Source organism: Anthonomus grandis, chromosome 17, assembly GCF_022605725.1.
Source record: "Anthonomus grandis grandis chromosome 17, icAntGran1.3, whole genome shotgun sequence".
NCBI classification, from domain to species: Eukaryota; Metazoa; Arthropoda; class Insecta; order Coleoptera; family Curculionidae; genus Anthonomus; species Anthonomus grandis.
The window spans coordinates 19,031,156-19,054,659 of NC_065562.1; the positions used below are offsets into that span (position 1 = coordinate 19,031,156).

At 34.3% G+C, this 23,504-nt stretch overlaps 3 protein-coding genes across 6 annotated transcripts; 1 reads left to right on the plus strand and 2 right to left on the minus strand.

Moving 5' to 3' along the window:
- Positions 1 to 799: 799 nt before the first annotated feature.
- Positions 800 to 15,098, minus strand: LOC126746073 (gametogenetin-binding protein 2-like). 2 transcript variants are annotated; one of them, XM_050454174.1, is made up of 10 exons: positions 14,846 to 15,098; positions 14,373 to 14,563; positions 14,182 to 14,322; positions 13,709 to 14,128; positions 13,523 to 13,624; positions 10,566 to 10,967; positions 8,045 to 8,164; positions 7,902 to 7,987; positions 7,692 to 7,846; positions 800 to 3,463 (listed from the first exon to the last, which is right to left on the minus strand). In XM_050454174.1, exons 1-10 carry the CDS (start codon positions 14,945 to 14,947, stop codon positions 3,281 to 3,283), a joined length of 1,902 nt encoding a protein of 633 aa, XP_050310131.1. In that variant the 5' UTR covers positions 14,948 to 15,098; the 3' UTR covers positions 800 to 3,280. The 2 variants fall into 2 exon arrangements, with proteins under 2 accessions (XP_050310131.1, XP_050310130.1); XM_050454173.1 differs by having other exon boundaries at positions 13,523 to 13,630.
- A 227-nt stretch (positions 15,099 to 15,325) lies between these two features.
- On the plus strand, positions 15,326 to 16,659 carry LOC126746078 (probable nuclear transport factor 2). 2 transcript variants are annotated; one of them, XM_050454179.1, is made up of 5 exons: positions 15,326 to 15,565; positions 15,767 to 15,838; positions 15,887 to 15,985; positions 16,070 to 16,192; positions 16,306 to 16,659. In XM_050454179.1, exons 1-4 carry the CDS (start codon positions 15,458 to 15,460, stop codon positions 16,181 to 16,183), a joined length of 393 nt encoding a protein of 130 aa, XP_050310136.1. In that variant the 5' UTR covers positions 15,326 to 15,457; the 3' UTR covers positions 16,184 to 16,192; positions 16,306 to 16,659. The 2 variants fall into 2 exon arrangements, with proteins under 2 accessions (XP_050310136.1, XP_050310135.1); XM_050454178.1 differs by lacking the exon at positions 16,070 to 16,192 and having other exon boundaries at positions 15,328 to 15,565.
- A 1,641-nt stretch (positions 16,660 to 18,300) lies between these two features.
- On the minus strand, positions 18,301 to 22,906 carry LOC126746340 (CD63 antigen-like). Of its 2 annotated transcripts, none has more exons than XM_050454558.1 (6): positions 22,609 to 22,906; positions 22,116 to 22,304; positions 21,839 to 22,000; positions 21,627 to 21,777; positions 18,618 to 18,820; positions 18,301 to 18,550 (listed from the first exon to the last, which is right to left on the minus strand). In XM_050454558.1, the coding sequence occupies exons 1-6, from the start codon at positions 22,672 to 22,674 to the stop codon at positions 18,485 to 18,487; spliced, it is 837 nt and encodes a 278-aa protein (XP_050310515.1). In that variant the 5' UTR covers positions 22,675 to 22,906; the 3' UTR covers positions 18,301 to 18,484. The 2 variants fall into 2 exon arrangements, with proteins under 2 accessions (XP_050310515.1, XP_050310514.1); XM_050454557.1 differs by having other exon boundaries at positions 21,537 to 21,777.
- Between the last annotated feature and the right edge of the window lie 598 nt (positions 22,907 to 23,504).

Below are 23,504 nucleotides of genomic sequence, written 5' to 3' on the forward strand. Positions count from 1 at the left end.
AATCTTCTGGTGCACGGATTTTCTTGATTCATTCACTAGAAGCTTAAGAACAGTTCAAAGAAACTTTTAAAGCAAAAATCAGAGAAATCCATGCACTAGAAGTCAAGTTATGAACCGAATTACCCAAAAATGTATGATTTACTACTGCGACTCGTAGTTATTTTCCAAAAAATTGAATAAAAAATCTTCTAGTGCACAGATTTTCTTGATTCTTTTACTAGCAGCTTAAGAACAGTTCAAAGAAACTTTTAAAGCAAAAATCGGATAAATCCATGCACTAGAAGTCAAGTTATGAACCGAATTACCCAAAAATGTATGATTTACTACTGCGACTCATAGACTTGATTTTCAAAAAATTGAATAAAAAATCTTCTAGTGCACGGATTTTCTTGATTCTTTCACTAGCAGCTTAAGAACAGTCCAAAGAAACTTTTAAAGTAAAAATCAGACAAATCCATGCACTAGAAGTCAAGTTCTGAATCGACTTACCTAGAAATGTATGATTTACCACTGTGACCCATAGACTCGATTTTCAAAAAATTAAATAAAAAATCTTCTAGTGCACGGATTTTTTTGATTCTTTCACTAGAAGCTTAAGAATACTCCAAAGAAACTTTTAAAGCAAAAATCAGACAAATCCATGTACTAGAAGTAAAGTTATGAGCCAAGCAACCCAAAAATGTCCGATTTAGGACTCTAACCCTGCTGTACAAATATATTGGGTACTCGGTAACAGTTGATAGGATCGAAAGCCTCTAAGCGATCAAAAAACAACCCCTCAACATAAAAAAAACACCAATTTCCTTTAAATTATTCAATATCGTTTATTTATGACTTAAATACAAGAACTGAACCGACGCGGGTCGATCCGGATTACGCGTACCCGCGCGGTTAAATACAAAAGAAAGAAACGACTTCATATCATAACAGTTTTCGTAAAACCCAAATTATGGAATGCAACAAATACACAATTTGATAACACGTAGATACGCGGGTATAAGTCCGGTTTATGATCTGTTCTATACGCTCCCCGTATACTGGTTTTTCCTTATTTGAATTCTACTACGGGCACCGTCGTATTGTACAAGCGTAAGCTGTTTAAATTAAAGTAGATTCCTTGCCTCGCCCTGTATATTAAGGGGCGTGTCCGGTTAAAATGTTTCAACAAAAAAACAAAAGACAAGACTATTTTAGGGCAGGTTCAGGGTGATTTTAGTACAATTTTTTAAAGTGTTTGTACTAAAGGAAGCGCATGCCCAACGAGGGTAGAAGTTCATTTAAATGTATTTGTTATTTTCATTTTAATTAAAAAGTGTCCTAAATGGAAAATGGGTACAAAATGGTCTCTTTTTTTAGTACATTTTTAAAAAGCATTTCCCATTTATTTAAAAAAAATTGTACTAAAACCAATCACTAAGTGATGCAACCTTTGGCAACGCACAACTTAATTCTGGTACAGTTTTTTTACAGGTATACCTGAATTTCCGTACTAGAATCGTGAGAAAAGCTTTAAAAATTGTACTTGAACTTGTTTGTTCCCGAACAACTTGCTTCCAGTACAATTTGTCATTAGCTATCCTTGAATTTGCATAAAAATTGTACTAAAATAACGGAAATAGCATTAAAAGTTGTACTATTATAAGCACCTTATGCGTGGCCAGAGGCCTCGCATCACTGAATTATTTATGCTTGTTCCATGATTCTAGTACAATTTAAACTTAATTAATTTGGTTTTGGTAACAAGGTTGGTTTTAGTACAATTTGGCCAATCACGAAAAAATTGAACTGAAATTTTTATAACGTAATTCAGAAAAAAAGGCCCCTAAGCATTGTACTAAACCCAACTTGAATTGTACTAAATTTGTTGATTACTTTAGAGGAGTTTTAGGCCTCTGGCTTTAGTACATTTCGTCATTACTCCAATTGTCTTAAATAGGTGACGAGAAATAAAAAAAAATGTACAAGAAAGTATTTGTTATAAGCTGGTTTTCAGTACAATTTTAACTAGTACATCTATTACGAAATTTGTCTGAAATCAATTTTAAATAGTTAAAGGTTAGCCACGCATAAGTAGGTTTTAGTACAATTTTGTCATATATGAAAACATTGTACTAAAACCTACTTGTCTTCCATAATAAGGCTTTAAATAGATCCGCCCTTGAGAATTTATTAATTAGTTAGTTTTGTAAAACGTGAACAAAATTGTACTAAAACCTACTTATTATTACAAGAATTATTTTAGTACAATTTCTTAAGGGAAAACGCCGTTAAGAATTGTACTAAACCAATGTGAATTGTACCGTAATTGTTAATCAGTTAAGAGGAATATTTGGCGTTCGGCTACGTTTAGTACAAAGGTCTTTCACTAGAAAGTCCTCGTCATATTATGGTGGTTTTAGTACAATTTTTTCAAGATTCTAGTACAATTTAAACGCCAATTCAAGGACAATTATTCAAAAATTGTACTGGAATTAATTTGTGCGTGGCCAAAGACTGGTCACGTATAAGTCGGTTTTAGTACAATTTGATCAGTCATGAAAAACTTGTACTAAAATCTACTTATATTTTAAATCATTACACGTCAAATGAATCTACCTTTGAGGACTTACTTATTAGTTTTAGTACAATTTTTAAAAAGTCAATAATTATTAATTGTACTAAAACCGCCTTTTTGTACTAAAACCACGCAATTTTTCCACTAAGACACTTTTCAATTTAAATAGAGATAGTCGAGGAAAATTTAGTGATGCATGCATAAAGGCTTTTTTACTCTAATTTTTAAAGCTTTTTTCTAGGTTTTTTAGTAGATTTTTTCTGATTCTAGTACAATTTTAACGCTAATTCAAGGATAGCAAATAAAAAATTGTACTGCAAACAATTTTATCAACATCGGTTTCAATGGATTCAATTGTACTAAAAACCCACCTACATTTTTCATTATTGTACGTAAAATAAATCTGCTTTCGAGAACCTATTAGTACAATTTTAAAAACGCATTTCAGAGAAAACGCCATTAATGGACTATATTAAACCAATAACTTAAATTGTACTGTAATCGTAAAATTGTACTTAAAAGTTATAAATCTCTTATTCCTTAGTACAGCTTCTAGGCTTAAATGACCTTTTAACCCTGCGTCGATCCATACGCTTCTTCACTCACCAAGAAGAAGAAGAAGAAGAAGATCTTCAAGTATAAAACCATAAACTACAAGACTATCCCGGTAGGCTCGAATATTTAAATAAAATTCAAAAAAAAAAAAAACAAACAAAAAAAATTGGGTTAATTCGAAGCGTATTTGGTTTGGGCGAGTAAACTGGGTCCGTTATGGCAGAACTGCGCGAACCTCTTCTGGAGGGTCTCGCGCAGCTCCAGTCGCTTCTCGTACACCTGCCGGCTGCGACTCTTGAACTCCCGCACCTCCTCCGCCGTTATGTAACACTCCTCGTCCTCCTCACTGTGCACCTAAAAAAAAAAGATAAACATTGCGAAAACCTCGAATAAAACCTTTTAAATTTAATGGAACGCACATAAAACTTGCGGTGAAGTTAATGAAAAGTCACGGGATTGTTTTAAAACAAAAACGGAGCAAATCGGACCGTTACAATGAGAGTTATAGACCAAGGAAGAACCCCAAAGGTCTCTCACATCTTGGAATGCCACCTATGAAAACCTTGAATAAATTTGGAACTACAATTACAGAGATTGCAAGAAAACTTTCAATGGGGTCATAGAAAAGGGTTCGCGATCGTTTTAAAATAAAAATGACGTAAATCGGACCCCGTTAGAGAGAGCGCCAAGGACCAAAGAGCCCCGAAACCTTTCTTCCTGGAAGGCCATCTATAAAACGTTGAATAAAACTTTTATTATTATAGTGATTAGAGTGAAACTTGCAACGACGTTAAAAAAGGGTCTCGGGATCATTTTAAAGCAAAAACGAAGCGAATCGGGCCGTTAGAATGAGAGTTATAGACCAAGCAACCCATAACTTCTTTCTCTCTAAAACGCCATCCTTGAATAAAACTTTTACTATTAAAGGGAATGCAATGAAACTTTCCATAATGTCAATGAAGGTTCTCGGGATCATTTTAAAACAAAAACGGAGCAAATGGGACGAATGGAACGAGAGTTATATAGACCAGAAATTTTAAAACGTTTATATTAGTTTAAAGGGCCCCCTACAAAACTTTCATTAGTTTTGCGTAAGCGTTTCGTTACAGTTTACTTAAATTAATAAAAAAATCATTGAAAAAATTATCCTAGATTTATTGAGTAAATTGTACTGTATCCTCGACCACAGAGCCATTCAGCGCAATGCTTTCCCATTTTCATTGAGCCATAAATCCACAACTGTTGCTTCGATTTGATTCACTTTTGTTTTAAAAGTTTCTTTGGAATGTTCCTGATCTTTCATTGAAGAAATCACCAAAATCAATGCACTGGAACCTTTTTTATCCAAGTTTTTGGAAACCATGTCCAAGAGAAAAGGCGGTTTCAGGTAACTTGAGTCATAACTCTACTTCTAGTGCTTCGATTTGTTTGATTCTTACTTTAGAAGATTCTTTAGAGTGTTCTTAAGCTTTTACTGAAAGAATCAAGAAAATCCATGAACTAGAAAAAATTTTATTCAATTTTTTGAACATCGAGTCAAGGAGTCACGGCAGTAAACCACACATGTCTGGGTAACTTTTCTTATAACTTTACTTCTAGTGCTTCGATTTGTTTGATTTTTACTTCAGAAGATTCTTTAGAGTATTCTTAAGCTTCTACTGAAAGAATCAAGAAAATCCGTAAAGTAGAAAAAATGTTATTCAATTTTTTGAAAATCAAGTCAAGGAGTCACAGTGGTAAATCACAAGTTTCTGGGTAGCTTGTCTTATAACTTTACTTCTAGTGTTTCGATTTGTTTGATTTTTGCTTTAAAAGATTCTCTAGAGTGTTCTTAAGCTTCTACTGAAAGAATCAAGAAAATCCGTAAAGTAGAAAAAATTTTATTCAATTTTTTGAAAATCAAGTCAAGGAGTCACAGTGGTAAATCACAAGTGTCTGGGTAGCTTGTCTTATAACTTTACTTCTAGTGCTTCGATTCGTTTGATTTTTGCTTTAAAAGATTCTTTAGAGTGTTCTAAAGCCTCTATTGAAAGAATCAAGAAAATCCGTAAAGCAGTAAAAATTTTATTCGATTTTTTGAAAATCGAGTTTAGGAGTCACAGCGGTAAACCACACATATCTGGGTAACTTGCCTTATAACTTTACTTCTAGTGCTTCGATTTGTTTGATTTTTGCTTTAAAAGATTCTTTAGAGTGTTCTTAAGCTTTTACTAAAAGAATTAAGAAAATCCATGTACCACAAGAAATTTTATTCCATTTTTTGAAAACGAAGTCTAAGGGTCCCAGTGGTAAATCACATGCCTATGTAACTTGGGTCATAACTCCACTTCTAGTGCTCCGATTTGCTTCATTTTTATTTTAAAAGTTTCTTTGGAACGTTCTTAAGCTTCTATTAAAGAAATAACTAGAATACCTTAATTAGAACCTTTGTTATCCAAGTTCTTGGAAAGCATGTCCAAGAGAAAAGGCAGTTTCAGGTAACTTGAGTGATAACTCGACTTCTAGTGTTCATATTTGCTTCATTTTTGGTTTAAAAGTTTCTTTGGAATATTCTATAACTTCTATTAAAAAAATCATTAAAATCCACGCACTAGAACCCTTTTTATCCAAATTCTTGGAAACTATGTCCAATAGTCAAGGCAGTTTCAGGTACCTTGGATTATAACTCCACTTCTAGTGAAAAGATTTGATTCATTTTTGCTTGACAAGTTTCTTTGAAATGTTCCTAATCTTCCATTAAAGAAATCACTAAAATCCATGCACCAGAACTTTTTTTATCCAAATTTTTGGAAACCATATCCAAGAGTCAAGCCAGTTTCAAGTAACTTGGATCATAACTGTACTTTTAGTGATCCGATCTGCTTCATTTTTGCTTTAAAAGTTTCTTTAGAGTGTTCTTAAGCTTCTACTGAAAGAATCAAGAAAATCCATGAAATAGAAAAAATTTTATTCAATTTTTTGAAAATTGAGTCTAGGAGTCACAGTGGTAAATCACAAGTGTCTGGGTAACTTGCCTTATAACTTTACTTCTAGTGCTTCGATTTGAATTATTTTTTCTTTAAAAGATTCCTTAGAGTGTTCTGAAACGTCCACTAAAAGAATCAAGAAAATCCATAAACTAGAAAAAATTTAATTCAATTTTTTGAATATCAAGTCTAGGAGTCACAGTGGTAAATCATACATGTCTGAGTAACTTGTCTTATAACTTTACTTCTAGTGCCTCGATTTGTTTGATTTTTGCTTTAAAAGATTCTTTAGAGTGTTCTTAGGCTTCTACTGAAAGAATCAAGGAAATCCGTAAAGTAGAAAAAATTTTATTAAATTTTTTGAAAATCGAGCCTAGGAGTCACAGTGGTAAATCACAAGTGTCTGGGTAACTTGCCTTATAACTTTACTTCTAGTGCTTCGATTTATTTGATTTTTGCTTTAAAAAATTCTTTAGGGTGTTCTAAAGCCTCTATTGAAAGAATCAAGAAAATCCGTAAAGCAGGAAAAATTTTATTCGATTTTTTGAAAATCGAGTTTAGGAGTCCCAGTGGTAAACCACACAAGTCTGGGTAACTTGTCTTATAACTTTACTTCTAGTGCTTCGAATCGTTTGATTTTTCCTTTAAAAGATTCTTTAGAGTGTTCTGAAGCTTTTACTGAAAGAATCAAGAAAATCCGTAAAGTAGAAAAAAAATTATTCAATTTTTTGAAAACTGAGTCTAGGAGTCACAGTGGTAAATCATACATGTCTGGGTAACTTGTCTTATAACTTTACTTCTAGTGCTTCGATTTGTTTGATTTTTGCTTTAAAAGATTCTTTAGAGTGTTCTTAAGCTTCTACTGAAAGAATCAAGAAAATCCGTAAAGTAGAAAAAATTTTATTCAATTTTTTGAACATCAAGTCAAGGAGTCACAGTGGTAAATCACAAGTTTCTGGGTAAATTGCCTTATAACTTTACTTCTAGTGCTTCGATTTGATTCATTTTTGTTTTAAAAGTTTCTTTGGAACGTTCTTAAGTTTTCATTAAAGAAATTATTAAAATCCGTGCAGCAGAAGCTTTTTTATCCAAGTTCTTGGAAACCATGTCCAAGAGTCAAGGTAGGTTCAAGTAACTAGGATCATAACTTTACTTTTAATGATCCGATCTGCTTCACTTTTGCTTTAAAAGATTCTTTAGAGTGTTCTGAAGCTTCTACTGAAAGAATCAAGAAAATCCATGAACTAGAAAAAATTTTATTCAATTTTTTGAAAACTGAGTCTAGGAGTCACGGCGGTAAACCACACATGTCTGGGTAACTTGCCTTATAACTTTACTTCTAGTGCTTCGATTTGAATTATTTTTGCTTTACAAGTTTCTTTGGAATATTTTAAAGCTTCCATTAGAAGAATCACTAAAATCCATGCATCAGAACATTTTTTTATCCAACTTCTTAAAAACCATATCCAAGAGAAAAGGCAGCTTCAATTGACTTGTGTCATAACTCTACTTCCAGTGCTCCGATTTGCTTCATTTTTGCTTTAAAATTGTTCTTAGACTTGCGTTAAAAAAATTTAGTGATCCACGAACTAAAACCTTTTTTATCCTTTTCTTACCTCAAGCATCTCTAAGAGCGTGAGTCCGCCTCCGCCGCCGCAGGTCAACCGACACTGACTCCCGAAATCCAACGTCGTCGGTTGGCAACAGGTGTCCGAACAGGCTAACTCCGATCCCTCGGGAGAACTCGACAGACTCAACGACGCCAGTGAACCTAAAAATGTCCGTTTTAACACTTTTTTACACCATCGAGAGTATCTCTCTCTTGCCTGTTTCACAACATCCGTTGTTGTTCTCCGAAGAATATCCGCAATCGTGTGCCGAATGGTCCGAAGAGGAGCCCGACTCTTTTTTACTAAAGGAAAATTCATAGGGGTAAAGCATACGGGGATCTAAAGTTTCAAGTTTATACCTGTTTAGATCCACTGGTATATCACATTTGCACAGGGAGGGCTCCTTACGGTTCCTATTCAGGTCCTTTACACTGGTGTTGTCACATTTACACTCGTCCATCCACACCTCGTTGCTACACCTAAGTAAAATGATTATTTAATCATTCTGGGTATATACTTTGTATGGGGAAATTTAGAGAAAACAGTTTTTGCTATCTATATGCAGTAGTATGTGCTTTTCTTTAAAAAGAACAATCTTTAGTGGAGATAATAGACCAGAAAACGTCTATCATCTAGAAATTTTAGAATATTTATAGAGGTTTTGTAAAATTAACCTCACTAATTTTTTTTTTTTTAAACGCTTTATACAGGTTCAAGTAACTTGCTTCATAACTTTACTTCTAGTTCTTGGATTCGTTTGATTTTTGCTTTAAAAGTTTCTTTAGAGTGTTCTTAAGCTTCTACTGAAAGAATCAAGCAAATCCATCAACTAGATAAATTTTTATTCAATTTTTTGAAAATCGAGTCAAGGAGTCACAGTGGTAAATCATACATGTCTGGGTCATTTGTCTTATAACTTCACTTCTAGTGCTTCGATTTGTTTGATTTTTGCTTTAAAAGATTCTTTAGAGTGTTGTTAAGCCTCTACTGAAAGAATCAAGGAAATCCGTAAAGTAGAAAAAATTTTATTCAATTTTTTGAAAATCGAGTCTAGGAGCCACAGTGGTAAATCATACATGTCTGGGTATCTTGTCTTATAACTTTACTTCTAGTGCTTCGATTTGTTTGATTTTTGCTTTAAAAGATTCTTTAGAGTCTTCTCAAGCTTCTACTGCAAGAATCAAGGAAATCCGTAAAGTAGAAAAAAATTTATTCAATTTTTTGAAAATCGAGTCAAGAAGTCACAGTGGTAAATCATACATGTCTGGGTAACTTGTCTTATAATTTTACTTCTAGTGCTTCGATTTGTTTGATTTTTGCTTTAAAAGATTCTTTAGAGTGTTCTTAAGCTTCTACTGAAAGAATCAAGGAAATCCGTAAAGTAGAATAAATTTTATTCAATTTTTTGAAAATCGAGTCTAGGAGTCACAGTGGTAAATCACAAGTGTCTGGGTAACTTGGTTCATAACTTCACTTCTAGTTATTGGATTCGTTTGATTTTTGCTTTAAAAGATTCTTTAGAGTATTCTTAAGCCTCTACTGAAAGAATCAAGAAAATCCGTAAAGTAGAAAAAATTTTATTCAATTTTTTGAAAATCGAGTCAAGGAGTCACAGTGGTAAATCATACATGTCTGGGTAACTTGTCTTATAACTTTACTTCTAGTGCTTCGATTTGTTTGATTTTTGCTTTAAAAGATTCTTTAGAGTGTTCTTAAGCTTCTACTGCAAGAATCAAGGAAATCCGTAAAGTAGAAAAAATTTTATTCAATTTTTTGAAAATCGAGTCAAGGAGGCACAGTGGTAAATCATACATGTCTGGGTAACTTGTCTTATAACTTTACTTCTAGTGCTTCGATTTGTTTGATTTTTACTTTAGAAGATTCTTTAGAGTGTTCTTAAGCCTCTACTAAAAGAATCAAGGAAATCCGTAAACTAGAAAAAAATTTATTCAATTTTTTGAAAATCGAGTCAAGGAGTCACAGTCGTAATTCATACATGTCTGGGTAATTTGTCTTATAACTTTACTTCTAGTGCTTCGATTTGTTTGATTTTTGCTTTAAAAGTTTCTTTAGAGTGTTCTTAAGCTTCTACTGAAAGAATCAAGAAAATCCATGAACTAGAAAAAATTTTATTCAATTTTTTGAAAATCGAGTCTAGGAGTCACAGTCGTAATTCATACATGTCTGGGTAATTTGTCTTATAACTTCACTTCTAGTGCTTCGATTTGTTTGATTTTTGCTTTAAAAGATTATTTAGAGTGTTCTTAAGCTTCTGGTGAAAGAATCAAGCAAATCCATTAACTAGAAAAAATTTTATTCAATTTTTTGAAAATCGAGTCTAGGGATCAGATTCAATAATATAATACCATTGTGACAATTTCATAGATAACTAAGCAATTTACACAATAAAAATTGTTTAAAATCATCATGTATATGTAGTGTATTCCTTGACTATGGAAATAATTTAATTAAAGCATTTTAAGAAGGAGCTTTTCTAGTTTCTAATAATACATTTATATATAGGCAAACACAAGTATTAAGTTACTTGTGTACTAGGTGATTTTATTTTGTCTTTTATATAATGAATTGATGTAAACTATTTTTTTTGAATTATGCATAAATAGGGATCAAATTTTACAATAGTCTTCCCTTTAACATAAAACGTGTGGAAGAACTGACTTGAGTTAAAAAATCGCAGGGATTGAACCACTGCAGCATTAGTGAGTAATTAAATAAATGTGGGTAAGGTAGTTAAAATGATTTTGTTGTATTTATGACTCTATTACTTTTTATGTCATGCAACATAATTCTGAAATAAAAATTTTTTATTCTTATTATCATTATTTTCCTTTAAAATCTCTTCTAAGGGTGAATATTTACCTTAACTTCCCCTTGGCGTGACCGATAAGTTTATTGGAACAATCCTCGTAATCGTCCAGTTCCTCGCTGCTACAGTCGCACTCCTCCTCCTCCTCCTCGCACGTCGTCACCTCCTTACCGCCGCCCCCGATCGACACCGGGGAGCACGAGCACCCCTTCTCCCCGATCCCGCAACAGTTCTCCTCTTTTTCATCCCCCTCGGACATTTTGCCCTTTCGTCGCTTACGTCTGATCTTTTTCGCCTCCTTGTGCTTCTGCTTCGCCTGTTCTTCGCGCGCGAACTCCTCGTACAACAGTTCCAACTGCGAGATGCCCCGCACCTTCTCTATAACCGTCTCGAAGCTACGGTTTAAGGTGTGCACCGCTACCGCGGCAAATAGTTGACAAGTGCGTTCTTCCTCCCTAAAAATGGCCCCTTTAGTAATATTTCGGTGTTGTTTAAAGATGAAGAAAGGGCATTTTCTTGCCCAATAGTTTGATGTAAGATGGACGTTTGTAGCTCAAAAACTCACTGAGTTATGGGCAATTTTGTCGGACAAGGTCTCAAATTTGGTACCACAGTGGAAATATTGTCATAATTGTTTCACGGTAGTATAGGAGAGTTCTTGAGGATGGATTTGAGGGTCAAAACATGCTTCTAAGTTAAAAATTTGATTAGTAAAGGCGTTTTTGGTTCGGGCAGTTTTCCTTTCCAAATTTCATACTAAATTGTCGTTTTAATTGAGCATATTTGACAAAATAATAGGTGCTTTATTAAAAGCACCTTACTCAAAGATAAAGTGTCTCTTGCCAAGTAATTGCATAGGAGAACGATTTTTGTACCTCAAAAACTCTTTGAGTTAGAGGCCGTTTTATCAAGCAGGGTCCCAAAATAGTCGAATTTGCAGTTTTGACACACATAATGCATTTTCAAGAGGTTTATTTATTAGTGGACATTTTTGGCCATAACTCGGGAACCACTTAAAATATTTTCATTATTCTTTCGCGACAATATAAAGGGATTCCTGAGGATGAATTTGAGGGTAAAAACGTCAATCTAGCTCAAGGATTTGGGTATTTAAGGCAATTTTTGTCGAGGCATGCTTATCTTGGCAAGTTTTCACTTGTCCGGCAAATATTTTCATGAAATAATAGGAATATTCTTAAAAGGGTTTTAGTGAAATAAAGGAAATTTCTTCCCCAACAATTTCATACATGAACAATTTTTGTACCTCAAAAACTCACCGAGTTAAAATTAATTTTATCACTCAAGGTCCAAGAGTAAGATGTTTCTTCCTTAGGGGACATTTTTGACCATAACTCGGGAACCACTTAAAATATTTTCATAATTCTTTCACGACAATATAAAGGGATTCCTAAGGATGGATTTAAGGGTAAAAACGTTAATCTAGGTCAAGGGTTTGGGTATTTAAGGCGGTTTTTGTCAAGGCATGCTTATCTCGGCAAGTTTTCACTTTTTTGGCAAATATCTTCATGAAGTAATTGGAATATTCTTAAAAGGGTTTTAGCGAAATAAAGGAAATTTCTTCCCCAACAATTTCATTCATGAACAATTTTTGTACCTCGAAAAGTCACTGAGTTAAAATTAATTTTATCACTCAAGGTCCAAGAGTAAAATTTTTCTTCCTTAGGGAACATTTTTGACCATAACTCAGGAACCACTTAAAATATTTTCATAATTCTTTCACGACAATATAAAGGGATTCCTGAGGATGAATTTAAGGGTAAAAACGTTAATCTAGGTCAAGGGTTTGGGTATTTAAGGCGGTTTTTGTCAAGGCATGCTTATCTCGGCAAGTTTTCACTTTTTTGGCAAATATCTTCATGAAGTAATTGGAATATTCTTAAAAGGGTTTTAGCGAAATAAAGGAAATTTCTTCCCCAACAATTTCATTCATGAACAATTTTTGTACCTCGAAAAGTCACTGAGTTAAAATTAAATTTATCACTCAAGGTCCAAGAGTAAGATTTGTCTTCCTTAGGGGACATTTTTGAGCATAACTCAGGAACCACTTAAAATATTTTCATGAGTCTTTCGCGACAATATAAAGGGATTCCTGAGGATGAATTTAAGGGTAAAAACGTCAATCTAGCTCAAGAATTTGAGTATTTAAGGCAGTTTTTGTCGGGGCATGCTTATCTTGGCAAGTTTTCACTTTTCTGGCAAATATCTTCATGAAATAATTGAAATATTCTTAAAAGGGTTTTAGCGAAAAAAAGAACATTTCTTCCCCAATAATTTCATATATAAACATTTCCTGTACCTCAAAAACTTTCCGAGTTAGAGGCAATTTTGTCACCCAAGGTCCAAGACCCACCAAATCTAAAAGTCATATTGCCAACTTTGCAATTTTTTCCTGGAAAAACTAATGACTTTCGATTGTTTTTTCCAGCATTTTTGGAATATTTGGAACCCTCTGAATCGTTTGGTACCACTGGAAAAGTGGTACGTCTGATAGTTTCCAAACTATAGGCTTTCAAAGTTCCTTAAAGTTAAATTATGCATATTTGTCTTACAGTCAGAAAATGACCAACTTTGAAATTTTTTCCTGAAAAAACTAAAAACTTTCAATTATTTTCTTCAACATTTTCAGAATATTTGGAACCTTCTGAATCGTTTGGTACCACTTTAAAAGTCGTACGTATTACAGGTTTCGAGCTATGGCCTCTCAAAGTTCCGCTGTTTCATTTAGATTTCACATGACACTCATGAACATAACTCAGGAACTACTTCAAATATTTTCATAATTCTTTCATAGTCATATAAAGGACTCCCTGAGGATGGATTTGAGGGTAAAAACATCGCTCTAGGTCAAGTACTTTACTAGTTACGGGCAATTTTAATTGGTGCATATTTTTCTTGACAACTCTCACTACTCTGGCCATTATTTCCACCAAACAATCATAATCATAACTAATACACGACACTTATTTATAATCAATTTTGTCTCACTCACCTGACTTTCATATAGACCCTGTGCAGCCTCTCGTACATACAAATGCCCAGACAAGTGAGCACCTCCTCCTGGGCAATTTCCAAAGTCTTTGCGTGCCTCTCCCTACGACTGAACAAAGTTAAAACTTAAGACGACACAACAGTACCTATTATACAAATAGGCCTTTGAAAAATGAACCGTACGTACCTGCCCAGCAATTCTGGCTCTGCTCGGTTAATAAGTTTGGTTATGTATTCGGTTTTTGGGTTCAGGTGAATATGTTTGTCCTGTAGGCACCTCTTGATGCCCGAATACAGGGAGGACACGTAACCTTTTTCTTTGGTGGGTTCCGGATCCTCCACCAGTAAGGTGTAAGCCTTTAAGACTTTCGTTCGGCACTCTCCGCAAAATCTGTGTTTCCTCAAGTAGTTTTCGAGGGTTTCGTGTAAACTGGACGCCTCTATGATACAAACGTCTTTTCTACAGTCGATTTTCATGCAGTCCCAGATGTCTCTCCATACGGGGGTTAGGGGGCGACTCCTTTGCGAGTCCAATGAGTGTAACAGACACCTGACACTTTTTTTGTTCCTTTTCGGTTGGGTTTCTATTAAGATCTCCAAGCGTTGACTGAAAAAACCTTTATTAAGTAAAACGGAGCCTCCTTAAAGAGGCGTACTTACGCATGATCGTGAAATATACTAGCCAAACAGTTATAAGTGTGTTTTTCTTTTCTTAAAGTGATTGTGCCATCCGTTCTCACCACTATTGGGTCCAAAGTCGGGTGGTTCAAGCGTAACAGTTGTAAATACAGTCTTTCAACGCTAAAAATTATTATTAAGGGCAAGTGATTCATTGTTAAGGGCCTCAGTACCTTCTCCTACACCCTACGCAAGGTACACTCTGATTTAGGACTTCCATAAGTTCATTCCTGGTGATAACGAGGGAATCTTCTATTTCTTCTTGGGACAGTAGGCCCATTTTGGCTGAGAATTCATTGTATTCCTTTTGGCTCAAGTTCTGGTTGTCGCATATTAAGTTTGAGTTTTTTATATCCATGACGAGCTGCAAAAACGGTTCAATTCAGGAAGCACTTTGAAAAAAGAGAATTTTTAAGCCCACACTGATTGATAGAAGCGTGTATTTACCAATAAAATTATAAAAATAAAGAACGAGTCCAACAAACCGACTTGACAACAAAAAGTTCAATGATCAACAGAACAATTTGTAGGTCAAGTAAACGGACCGAGAACGACTGTGCCCCCCCAGGGTTGGTGCGAACGGGGGCCCACGCGTCGTCTATTTTTAACCCTCCCCCCCAAAGGGGGTATATATTGTTTTATTTACCGTTAAATTTTCGTCCACCATCAGGGGTAGTTGCCTGGATTCCAGTCGGTTTTTCGGCTGATACACGTCCACCAGCTTGGGCAGTTTCTCCATTTTGTTCATCGTGAGGGCCCCGACGCGCCTTCGGTCCTTAAACAACCGCTTTTTCCGTTTAATAATCGGAATATTAATTTAATCGTAAATGCACTTTATTTTTTTTTTAAGTTAGTTGGTTCGTGACACGGACTGCCATTTGCATTTTTTTTCAGCTGTCAAGTGTCAAAACACGGTTGCAGGGTCGCCAACAAGATTAGTCCAAAAATTTCCTATCTATATGAGAAAAAATCGCTGTATATAAGAATTTTATTCTAAAGAATAACCAGGGTTAGACAACAAAGTGAAGAATTCCTTTTGCCTTAATTAAGCCGTAGAACGAAAAAGACAGTTTTGTAGGTTGGCATTACTGGACAACTTTGACAAGTGCCTAAAATTCTAACCTAAAAGCGTCATCTGTCTGTCACCTGTCAAAGGGAAAAGTCGCCTAAGGGGGCTAGTAGAAAGAAAACTTTAAGTTAGCGCCTAACGTCTATTTTTCGGTATTTCCATTGCGGGGGGGCTTTAGGAGACGATAAAATGGCCCTAAATCTACAATACGAGGCGATAGGGAAGGGTTTCGTGCAGCAGTACTACGCGTTATTCGACGATCCGGCCCAGCGTCCCAATTTGGTAAATATGTACAACGTAAGTGGAGCCCCCCTTTTCCTCGTTTTATTTTTAGACGTTTTTATGATAATTATGTGGCTTTATCATTGCACTAGTTATTTCGACTAGAAGGTTATCATTTTTCAAAGTATAAACAATGAGGTTTGCTCTTGGAAAGCATGTGCCTTAAAAGTCATCTCCCTCCGACTGTTTGCAAGCAGAAAATCTGATATTTTTTAGGTTGAGCTGTCTTTTATGACCTTCGAAGGTGTGCAAATACAAGGAGCCCCCAAGATCATGGAAAAACTGAACGTAAGTGCACTCATCAACAAGTTACCTTAATAACAACCCCATTTTTAGGCGTTAAGTTTCCAGAAAATTAATAGGATAATTACGGCTGTGGACTCCCAACCGATGTTCGACGGTGGGGTTTTGATAAACGTTTTAGGGAGATTACAGGTGAGCAACAATACAATAACAAAAAAAAAACACCGAAAGTATGTCAATAGTAAAGCAATTACGAACTATTTGTTCCTTGCTCAGACTGATGACGACTTGCCTCACGCGTACGTGCAAACGTTTGTGCTGAAACCAATAGAGGGCAGCTTCTTTGTACAACACGATGTGTTCCGATTGGTTCTGCACGACACTATTTAGCCCCATATTGTATGTACCTATTTTTGTGTGTTTGTTACTAACTTACACCTTAAAGTAGTACCGTTTGGGGCTGCACGAGCACCGGTTTTTGCTTCCCGATGACATTTTCCGTTTGGTTTTAGGCTGACGAGGACCCCCCGCACGCTTACTCCCAAGTGTTCGTACTAAAACCTTTAGGAAATTCGTTTTTCGTGCAGCACGACATCTTTCGGCTGGGCATCCACGATACGGCGTAAAACTGATCGTTTTCGGTTACGTAAAAAGGGACTTTTAAAGGTGTTTCTCATGCCCCCAATAGGGGGATAATAATTTAATTTTCTCACTCGATATTTGTTTAATTTTTAAGTGAAAATGCCCGTTAATAATTGCCGATTAAATTTGTTAATTCAGGTTGGCTTATTGTGTAACAAGTTTCTGGTTATAAATTTACTACTACTATTATTATGATTATTGTAATTATAACGTATTTTCCAGTATGTTCTGTGTTTTTTTATGCTGGGGTCCCATAGATGCTTTGCTAATTAAAATGAATAGAGTCGTTGCATTGCAGGAGATTCATACCAAGACTTTTTAGATTCATGGAAAAACTCCTTGATAACTCTAAACCTAATACAGTTAGAAGGAAACTTGTTGAGATCTTTTTTATAAAGAAACTCATTGGCTTTAATTTGAACCCAAAATGAACAAAATCGGTGCACAAGTTTTTGAGATATTTGGAGTTTTGTAAAGCCTTTGACAATGTCAATTTTTTTTTAAATTTATGGCATAACTTCAAAACCACTACAGTTACAAGGAAACTTGTGAGGATCTTTTTTGTAAAGAAACTCATCAGCATTCATATGAAACCAAAGTCAATAAAATCGGTACATGCGTTTTTAAGATATGTGGATTCTAGTACAGCCTTTGATAGTATCAAAATTTTTCTTCAATTCATGGCAAAAGTCTTCAATAACTCCAAAACGACTGCAGTTACAAGGAAACTTGTAAAGACCTTTTTGGTAAAGAAACTCATCAGTATTCATATGAAACCAAAATTAATAAAATCGGTACATGCGTTTTTAAGATATGTGGATTCTAGTAAAGCCTTTGATAGTATCCAAATTTTTCTTCAATTCATGGGCAAAAGTCTTCAATAACTCCAAACCGACTGCAGTTACAAGGAAACTTGTAATGGCCTTTTTGGTAAAGAAACTCATCAGCATTTATATGAAACCAAAATCAATAAAATCGGTACATGCGTTTTTAAGATATGTGGATTTTAGTAAAGCCTTTGACAGTATCCAAATTTTTCATCAATTCATGGCAAAAGTCTTCAATAACTCCAAAACGACCGCAGTTACAAGGAAACTTGTAAGGACCATTTTGGTAAAGAAACTCATCAGCATTCATATGAAACCAAAATCAATAAAATCGGTACATGCGTTTTTAAGATATGTGGATTTTAGTAAAGCCTTTGATAGTATCCAAATTTTTCTTCAATTCGTGGCAAAAGTCTTTAATAACTCCAAAACGACTGCAGTTACAAGGAAACTTGTAAGGACCTTTTTGGTAAAGAAACTCATCAGCATTCATATGAAACCAAAATCAATAAAATCGGTTCATGCGTTTTTAAGAAATGTGGATTCTAGTAAGGCCTTTGATAGTATCCAATTTTTTTTTCTTTCAATTCATGGGCAAAAGTCTTCAATAACTCCAAAACGACTGCAATTACAAGGAAACTTGTAAGGACCTTTTTGGTAAAGAAACTCATCAGCATTCATATGAAACCAAAATCAATAAAATCGGTACATGCGTTTTTAAGATATGTGGATTCTAGTAAAGCCTTTGATAGTGTCCAATTTTTTTTTCTTTCAATTCATGGGCAAAAGTCTTCAATAACTCCAAAACGACTGCAGTTACAAGGAAACTTGTAAGGACCTTTTTGGTAAAGAAACTCATCAGCATTCATATGAAACCAAAATCAATAAAATCGGTTTATGCGTTTTCGAGATATTCGGATTTTTGTAAAGCCTTTGACAATATCTAAATTTTTTTCAATTCATGGAAATCCTCCTCAATAATTCCAAAACTCGCCAGGTTTCATATGAAAAATCAATTTAAAAAAAAAAACCACAAAACACTTAAATAGTCAATTTATTCCAATAAAGTCAAACTTAACAACTTGATCCTTAAACGTTACGATTATTATTCAACTAAACTTAAGTACAGGAATGCCAACGAAATAAACAAAGTTACTTTAACCTTAACACTAAATATGGCCCCTCGGTATATATAAGTAGATATAACAAGCTTAAGTTAAATTTAGGTGCTATAGTATCCGTTTTTCAATTGACGCACCAGATGGCACGAGAAGCAAATTCCCAAAATCTGTAATTTGGGGGGAAATACCAGTTTGTTGATAAAAGTGAATTATTATTTTTTTTATAGTATTTACCTGTACTATAGCCAACCCTAAGGCACAACCCCCGATTTGTAGGGCGTGTTTCCTTATGTAGTCTCCAAATGCCGATTTACACCCCGTGGAATATGGAATAGACGTAGAATTGGCTGGAATCGACGTATTTGTGGAGATTTCGTTCGTGTCTCGTCGCTTTCTTCCAGTTGTTGAGTCAGGATTTGTTACGGTAGTTGTATCAGCTGTTGGTAGCATAATGTGAAGACAATTATTAGAAACAGTGTAACTTTTAAACCTTCATGCAGGTAAAGCAGTAATCTCCTTAAAGCAATAGTCATTAATTTCAGTTAAAGCATACATACCCACCACCCTTTGATTCAAGTCTCTATGTTTAATAGCTAAAAAGTTACAACATATTTTGAAAAAGTTTCTGAAGCATAAAAATGTCAAAAAACTTAAATTTCGGATTTTCTCAAAAACCCTTGATTTCTCAAAAAATTTCACTCTTATCTAAAAGAACCTTCGTCCTTGGGCTTATATACCACCCTTTGATTCAAGCTTCTATCTTCAATAACAAAAAAGTTATCCCAAATTTTGGAATTTGTCTGAAATGTAAAAAGTGACAAAAAATTTAAATGTACAATTTTCTCAAAAACCCTTGATTTCTCAAAAAATGTCACTCTTATATAAAAGAACCTTAGTCCTTGGGTTTACATACCACTTTTTAATTCAAAGTTCTATCTTCAATAGCAAAAAAGTTATCCCATATTTTGGAAATCGTCTGAGATGTAAGAAATGCCGGAAAAGTCAAATTTACAATTTTCTCAAAAACCGTTAATTTCTCAAAAAATTTCACTCTTATCTAAAAGAACCTTCGTCTTTGGGCTTATATACCACCCTTTGATTCAAGCTTCTATCTTCAATAGCAAAAAAGTTATCCCAAATTTTGGAATTTGTCTGAAATGTAAAAGGTGACTAAAAACTTAAAAGTACAATTTTCTCCAAAACAGTTGGTTTCTCAAAAAATTTCATTCTTTCATAAAATTTGCTAAACATTTCATTTTACATGTCACTTTTTGATTCAAGTCTCTATCCTTAATAGCAAAAAAGTTATAACACATTTTGAACATTTTCCAAGGCGAAAAACTGAAATGTCCAATTTTCTCAAAAACCCTTGATTTCTCAAAAAATTTTACTCTTATATAAAAGAACCTTAGTCCTTAGGTTTACATACCACTTTTTAATTCAAAGTTCTATCTTTAATAGCAAAAAAGTTATCCCATATTTTGGAAATCGTCTGAGATGTAAGAAATGCCGGAAAAGTCAAATTTGCAATTTTCTCAAAAACCGTTAATTTCTCAAAAAATTTCACTCTTATCTAAAAGAACCTTCGTCCTTGGGCTTATATACCACCCTTTGATTCAAGCTTCTATCTTCAATAACAAAAAAGTTATTCCAAATTTTGGAAATTGCATGAAATGTAAAAAGTGACAAAAAACTTAAATGTACAATTTTCTCCAAAAGAGTTGGTTTCTCAAAAAATTTCATTCTTCCATAAAATTTACTAAACATTTCATTATACATGTCCCTTTTTGATTCGAGTCTCTATCCTTAATAGCAAAAAAGTTGTAACATATTTTGAACATTTTCTAAGGCAAAAAACTGAAATGTTCAATTTTCTCAAAAACCCTTGATTTCTCAAAAAATTTCACTCTTATATAAAAGAACCTTAGTCCTTGGGTTTACATACCACTTTTTAATTCAAAGTTCTATCTTTAATAGCAAAAAAGTTATCCCATATTTTGGAAATCGTCTGAGATGTAAGAAATGCCGGAAAAGTCAAATTTGCAATTTTCTCAAAAACCGTTAATTTCTCAAAAAATTTCACTCTTATCTAAAAGAACCTTCGTCTTTGGGCTTATATACCACCCTTTGATTTAAGCTTCTATCTTCAATAGCAAAAAAGTTATCCCAAATTTTGGAATTTGTCTGAAATGTAAAAGGTGACTAAAAACTTAAAAGTACAATTTTCTCCAAAACAGTTGGTTTCTCAAAAAATTTCATTCTTTCATAAAATTTGCTAAACATTTCATTTTACATGTCACTTTTTGATTCGAGTCTCTATCCTTAATAGCAAAAAAGTTATAACATATTTTGAACATTTTCCAAGGCAAAAAACTGAAATGTCCAATTTTCTCAAAAACCCTTGATTTCTCAAAAAATTTCACTCTTATATAAAAGAACCTTAGTCCTTGGGTTTACATACCACTTTTTAATTCAAAGTTCTATCTTTAATAGCAAAAAAGTTATCCCATATTTTGGAAATCGTCTGAGATGTAAGAAATGCCGGAAAAGTCAAATTTGCAATTTTCTCAAAAACCGTTAATTTCTCAAAAAATTTCACTCTTATCTAAAAGAACCTTCGTCCTTGGGCTTATATACCACCCTTTGATTCAAGCTTCTATCTTCAATAACAAAAAAGTTATCCCAAATTTTGGAATTTGTCTGAAATGTAAAAAGTGACAAAAAACTTTAATGTACAATTTTCTCAAAAACCGTTAATTTCTCAAAAAATTTCATTCTTCCATAAAATTTACTAAACATTTCATTTTACATGTCCCTTTTTGATTCAAGTCTCTATCTTCAATAGCGAACAACTTACCCCATATTATACAAAGTTTCAGAAACATAAAAATGGGCATCAATTTGCATTCAGAACCTCAGGTTTGTTTCTGTACAATTTGAATTAAATAAATATATTCCAATAAACCAAAAATCTCTCTACATAACACAGAAATCCCTGTTCTACCCAGCAATAAGAAGAAACCTGCTTCACCTACTACAAGTACCACCCGACCCTCTCCGCACTAATCTAATGGTGTGTTTCTCTGTTAATGCACTTTTATGATAAAATAATGAAGTACTAGTTTAATAAATGAAATGAAAATATGTATGTACCGCTAGTAGAAGAAACAGTGGTACTGCTACTAGTTTTGCTTGTTTCTGTTGTAATACTTGACGTAACAGTAGAAATAGAAGTGGTCGTACTTGGAGCGGCACTATGGTTGTAACTGTTGCAATAAAAAGCCCCAAAAGCCCCACTGACGGTGGGACAACAGGAAATCGGTAGAGTGTAAGGGTCACTTTGGTTCAATCTGCCTTTCCAGTCGTCGTAGCTGTCCACTCCGCAACAATCAAACTGGATTATAACAAAACCATTAAATCCAGATTTCCGATTTTTTTTTTTTTAATTCACTTACGCTGCGCTGTATTAGATCCCACACCCCATGGGTGACGTTGTAAGTGTCCAAGTTCTCCCTAAGGGTCTTTTCTAGGAAATCTGCCGTTTGATCTTTCAAGACATAACCGGCTATACCGGAAGCGAATTCGAAAATGAAGATTATACAGAGGAGAATGGAAAACTGAAAATTTTTTTCTGTTATCACACAGCCCAATCTCTATTGTTATTTTATCTATTAAATCCCTGCCATAAAAACGACTTCTTGTCTATAATTAAAGTAACCATGCCGCACTTACTATTCCAAGCATGATCCAGCTCTCCCTCACCGCTCCGCAACACCCAAAGAACGATATGATGAATATAAACACCCCCGTAGCAATAAGCATATTGGGCAGGGTGAAATATTGGGTGGACAGAAAGGTCTCATATTCAGTATAAACGGTTTTTACTGTAACCCCTATGGCGATTATGATGATGCCTGATATCTGAAAAAAATTGTTGATTTAAGAGACTTTCGGGTATTAACGAATTGAATGGGAAAGATTATTAGCCAGTGTCAACAACAAAGTGGAACAATAGAAAATCATGCCACAGGTTTTTTGTCTCAATTTAATTGTTGTTTACTTCGATAAAAAGTGGCATAAATTGGTACTGGAAAACCGGAAATGCGCCACTAAAGTAGATTACAGTTAAACCTGACACCTGTTGTTGTAATTGCTTAGAGTTGCAAAACAACTCACTTAATTGAATTTAGGCAATATGGCTTAGGAATAGAGAGTTAGCACTTACCACAAACAGTAAATTAAAGACGAACATTAAGTATTTGATCATCCGGGAGCTGCAGGAGAGATTCATTTTGCCTGTTTTTTTTTTTTTTTACAAGATTCAGAAATACCAGGTTAGTTAGTTAACCAGACACCTGTACTGACGGTATTTTTCTACCTTATCTTTAATCTACGTGTCTTGTGATTATTATACTGATAAAGATGATAAGTTTAATTACACTGGGACCGTTTATTTAATTAAAAAACATTATTTGCACGAGTAACAGCTGTGCGAAGCACGGACGACGGACGGAATGTTTTTTTTTTTTGGAATAATTTTTTTTTTAGGTTACGTACGGCACTGATGTCAGATGTCAATGTCATCATTTGACGGGTCGCAATGACAACTGACGTTTGATAGTTAAGCCCACTGCGATTTTCTTAGAATTTATTTATTGAATTTTGACTATAGATTCGTTCATTAGCATTCTCACTTTATAGAAATATTTCTTAACTCTTAATAGATGACATATTTAACTCACAAAACTCTAAAGAGAGTAATGGATTTTACTACCTGGGTTACACCTGTCAATCAATGACAATACTAGCGTTAGTGGGCTTTGCTACTAATACAGTGGTTCGTCACTGTGTTTTGCTTAGACAAGACAAGAAAGGAAAATACAGGCATTTTTGACTATAAAGACTCGTTCGTTACATTCCCAATAGATGGCAAAAACTGCCTAGACTAGAAATCCGTGTCTTTACTATGTCTCTACCTGTGTCTTTAAAGAGGGTGGTGAGACCTACTTATGACAGATGTCATTGTCATCATTTGACAGGTAGCAAAGGCCTTAATGACCATTGACGTTTGGTAGTTCAGACCAGTGTAGTATGCTTTGAAAAAGCACTAGGCTTTTAACT

Bases quoted from the DNA above. Each gene is read 5' to 3' on its own strand.
- LOC126746340 (XM_050454557.1), bottom strand. From the start codon at position 22,674: ATGAATCTCTCCTGCAGCTCCCGGATGATCAAATACTTAATGTTCGTC. The intron at 22,305-22,608 runs GTAAGTGCTAAC...AATTTTTTTCAG, and splicing joins TCTTTAATTTACTGTTTGTG to ATATCAGGCATCATCATAAT. The intron at 22,001-22,115 runs GTAAGTGCGGCA...AAAAATTTTCAG, and splicing joins GCTGGATCATGCTTGGAATA to TTTTCCATTCTCCTCTGTAT.
- LOC126746078 (XM_050454179.1), top strand. From the start codon at position 15,458: ATGGCCCTAAATCTACAATACGAGGCGATAGGGAAGGGTTTCGTGCAG. The intron at 15,839-15,886 runs GTAAGTGCACTC...CCCCATTTTTAG, and splicing joins AGATCATGGAAAAACTGAAC to GCGTTAAGTTTCCAGAAAAT. The intron at 15,986-16,069 runs GTGAGCAACAAT...TTCCTTGCTCAG, and splicing joins ACGTTTTAGGGAGATTACAG to ACTGATGACGACTTGCCTCA.
- LOC126746073 (XM_050454173.1), bottom strand. From the start codon at position 14,947: ATGAACAAAATGGAGAAACTGCCCAAGCTGGTGGACGTGTATCAGCCG. The intron at 14,564-14,845 runs GTAAATAAAACA...CCGTTTTTGCAG, and splicing joins TGGTGGACGAAAATTTAACG to CTCGTCATGGATATAAAAAA. The intron at 7,847-7,901 runs GCAAGAGAGAGA...GGACATTTTTAG, and splicing joins CAACGGATGTTGTGAAACAG to GTTCACTGGCGTCGTTGAGT.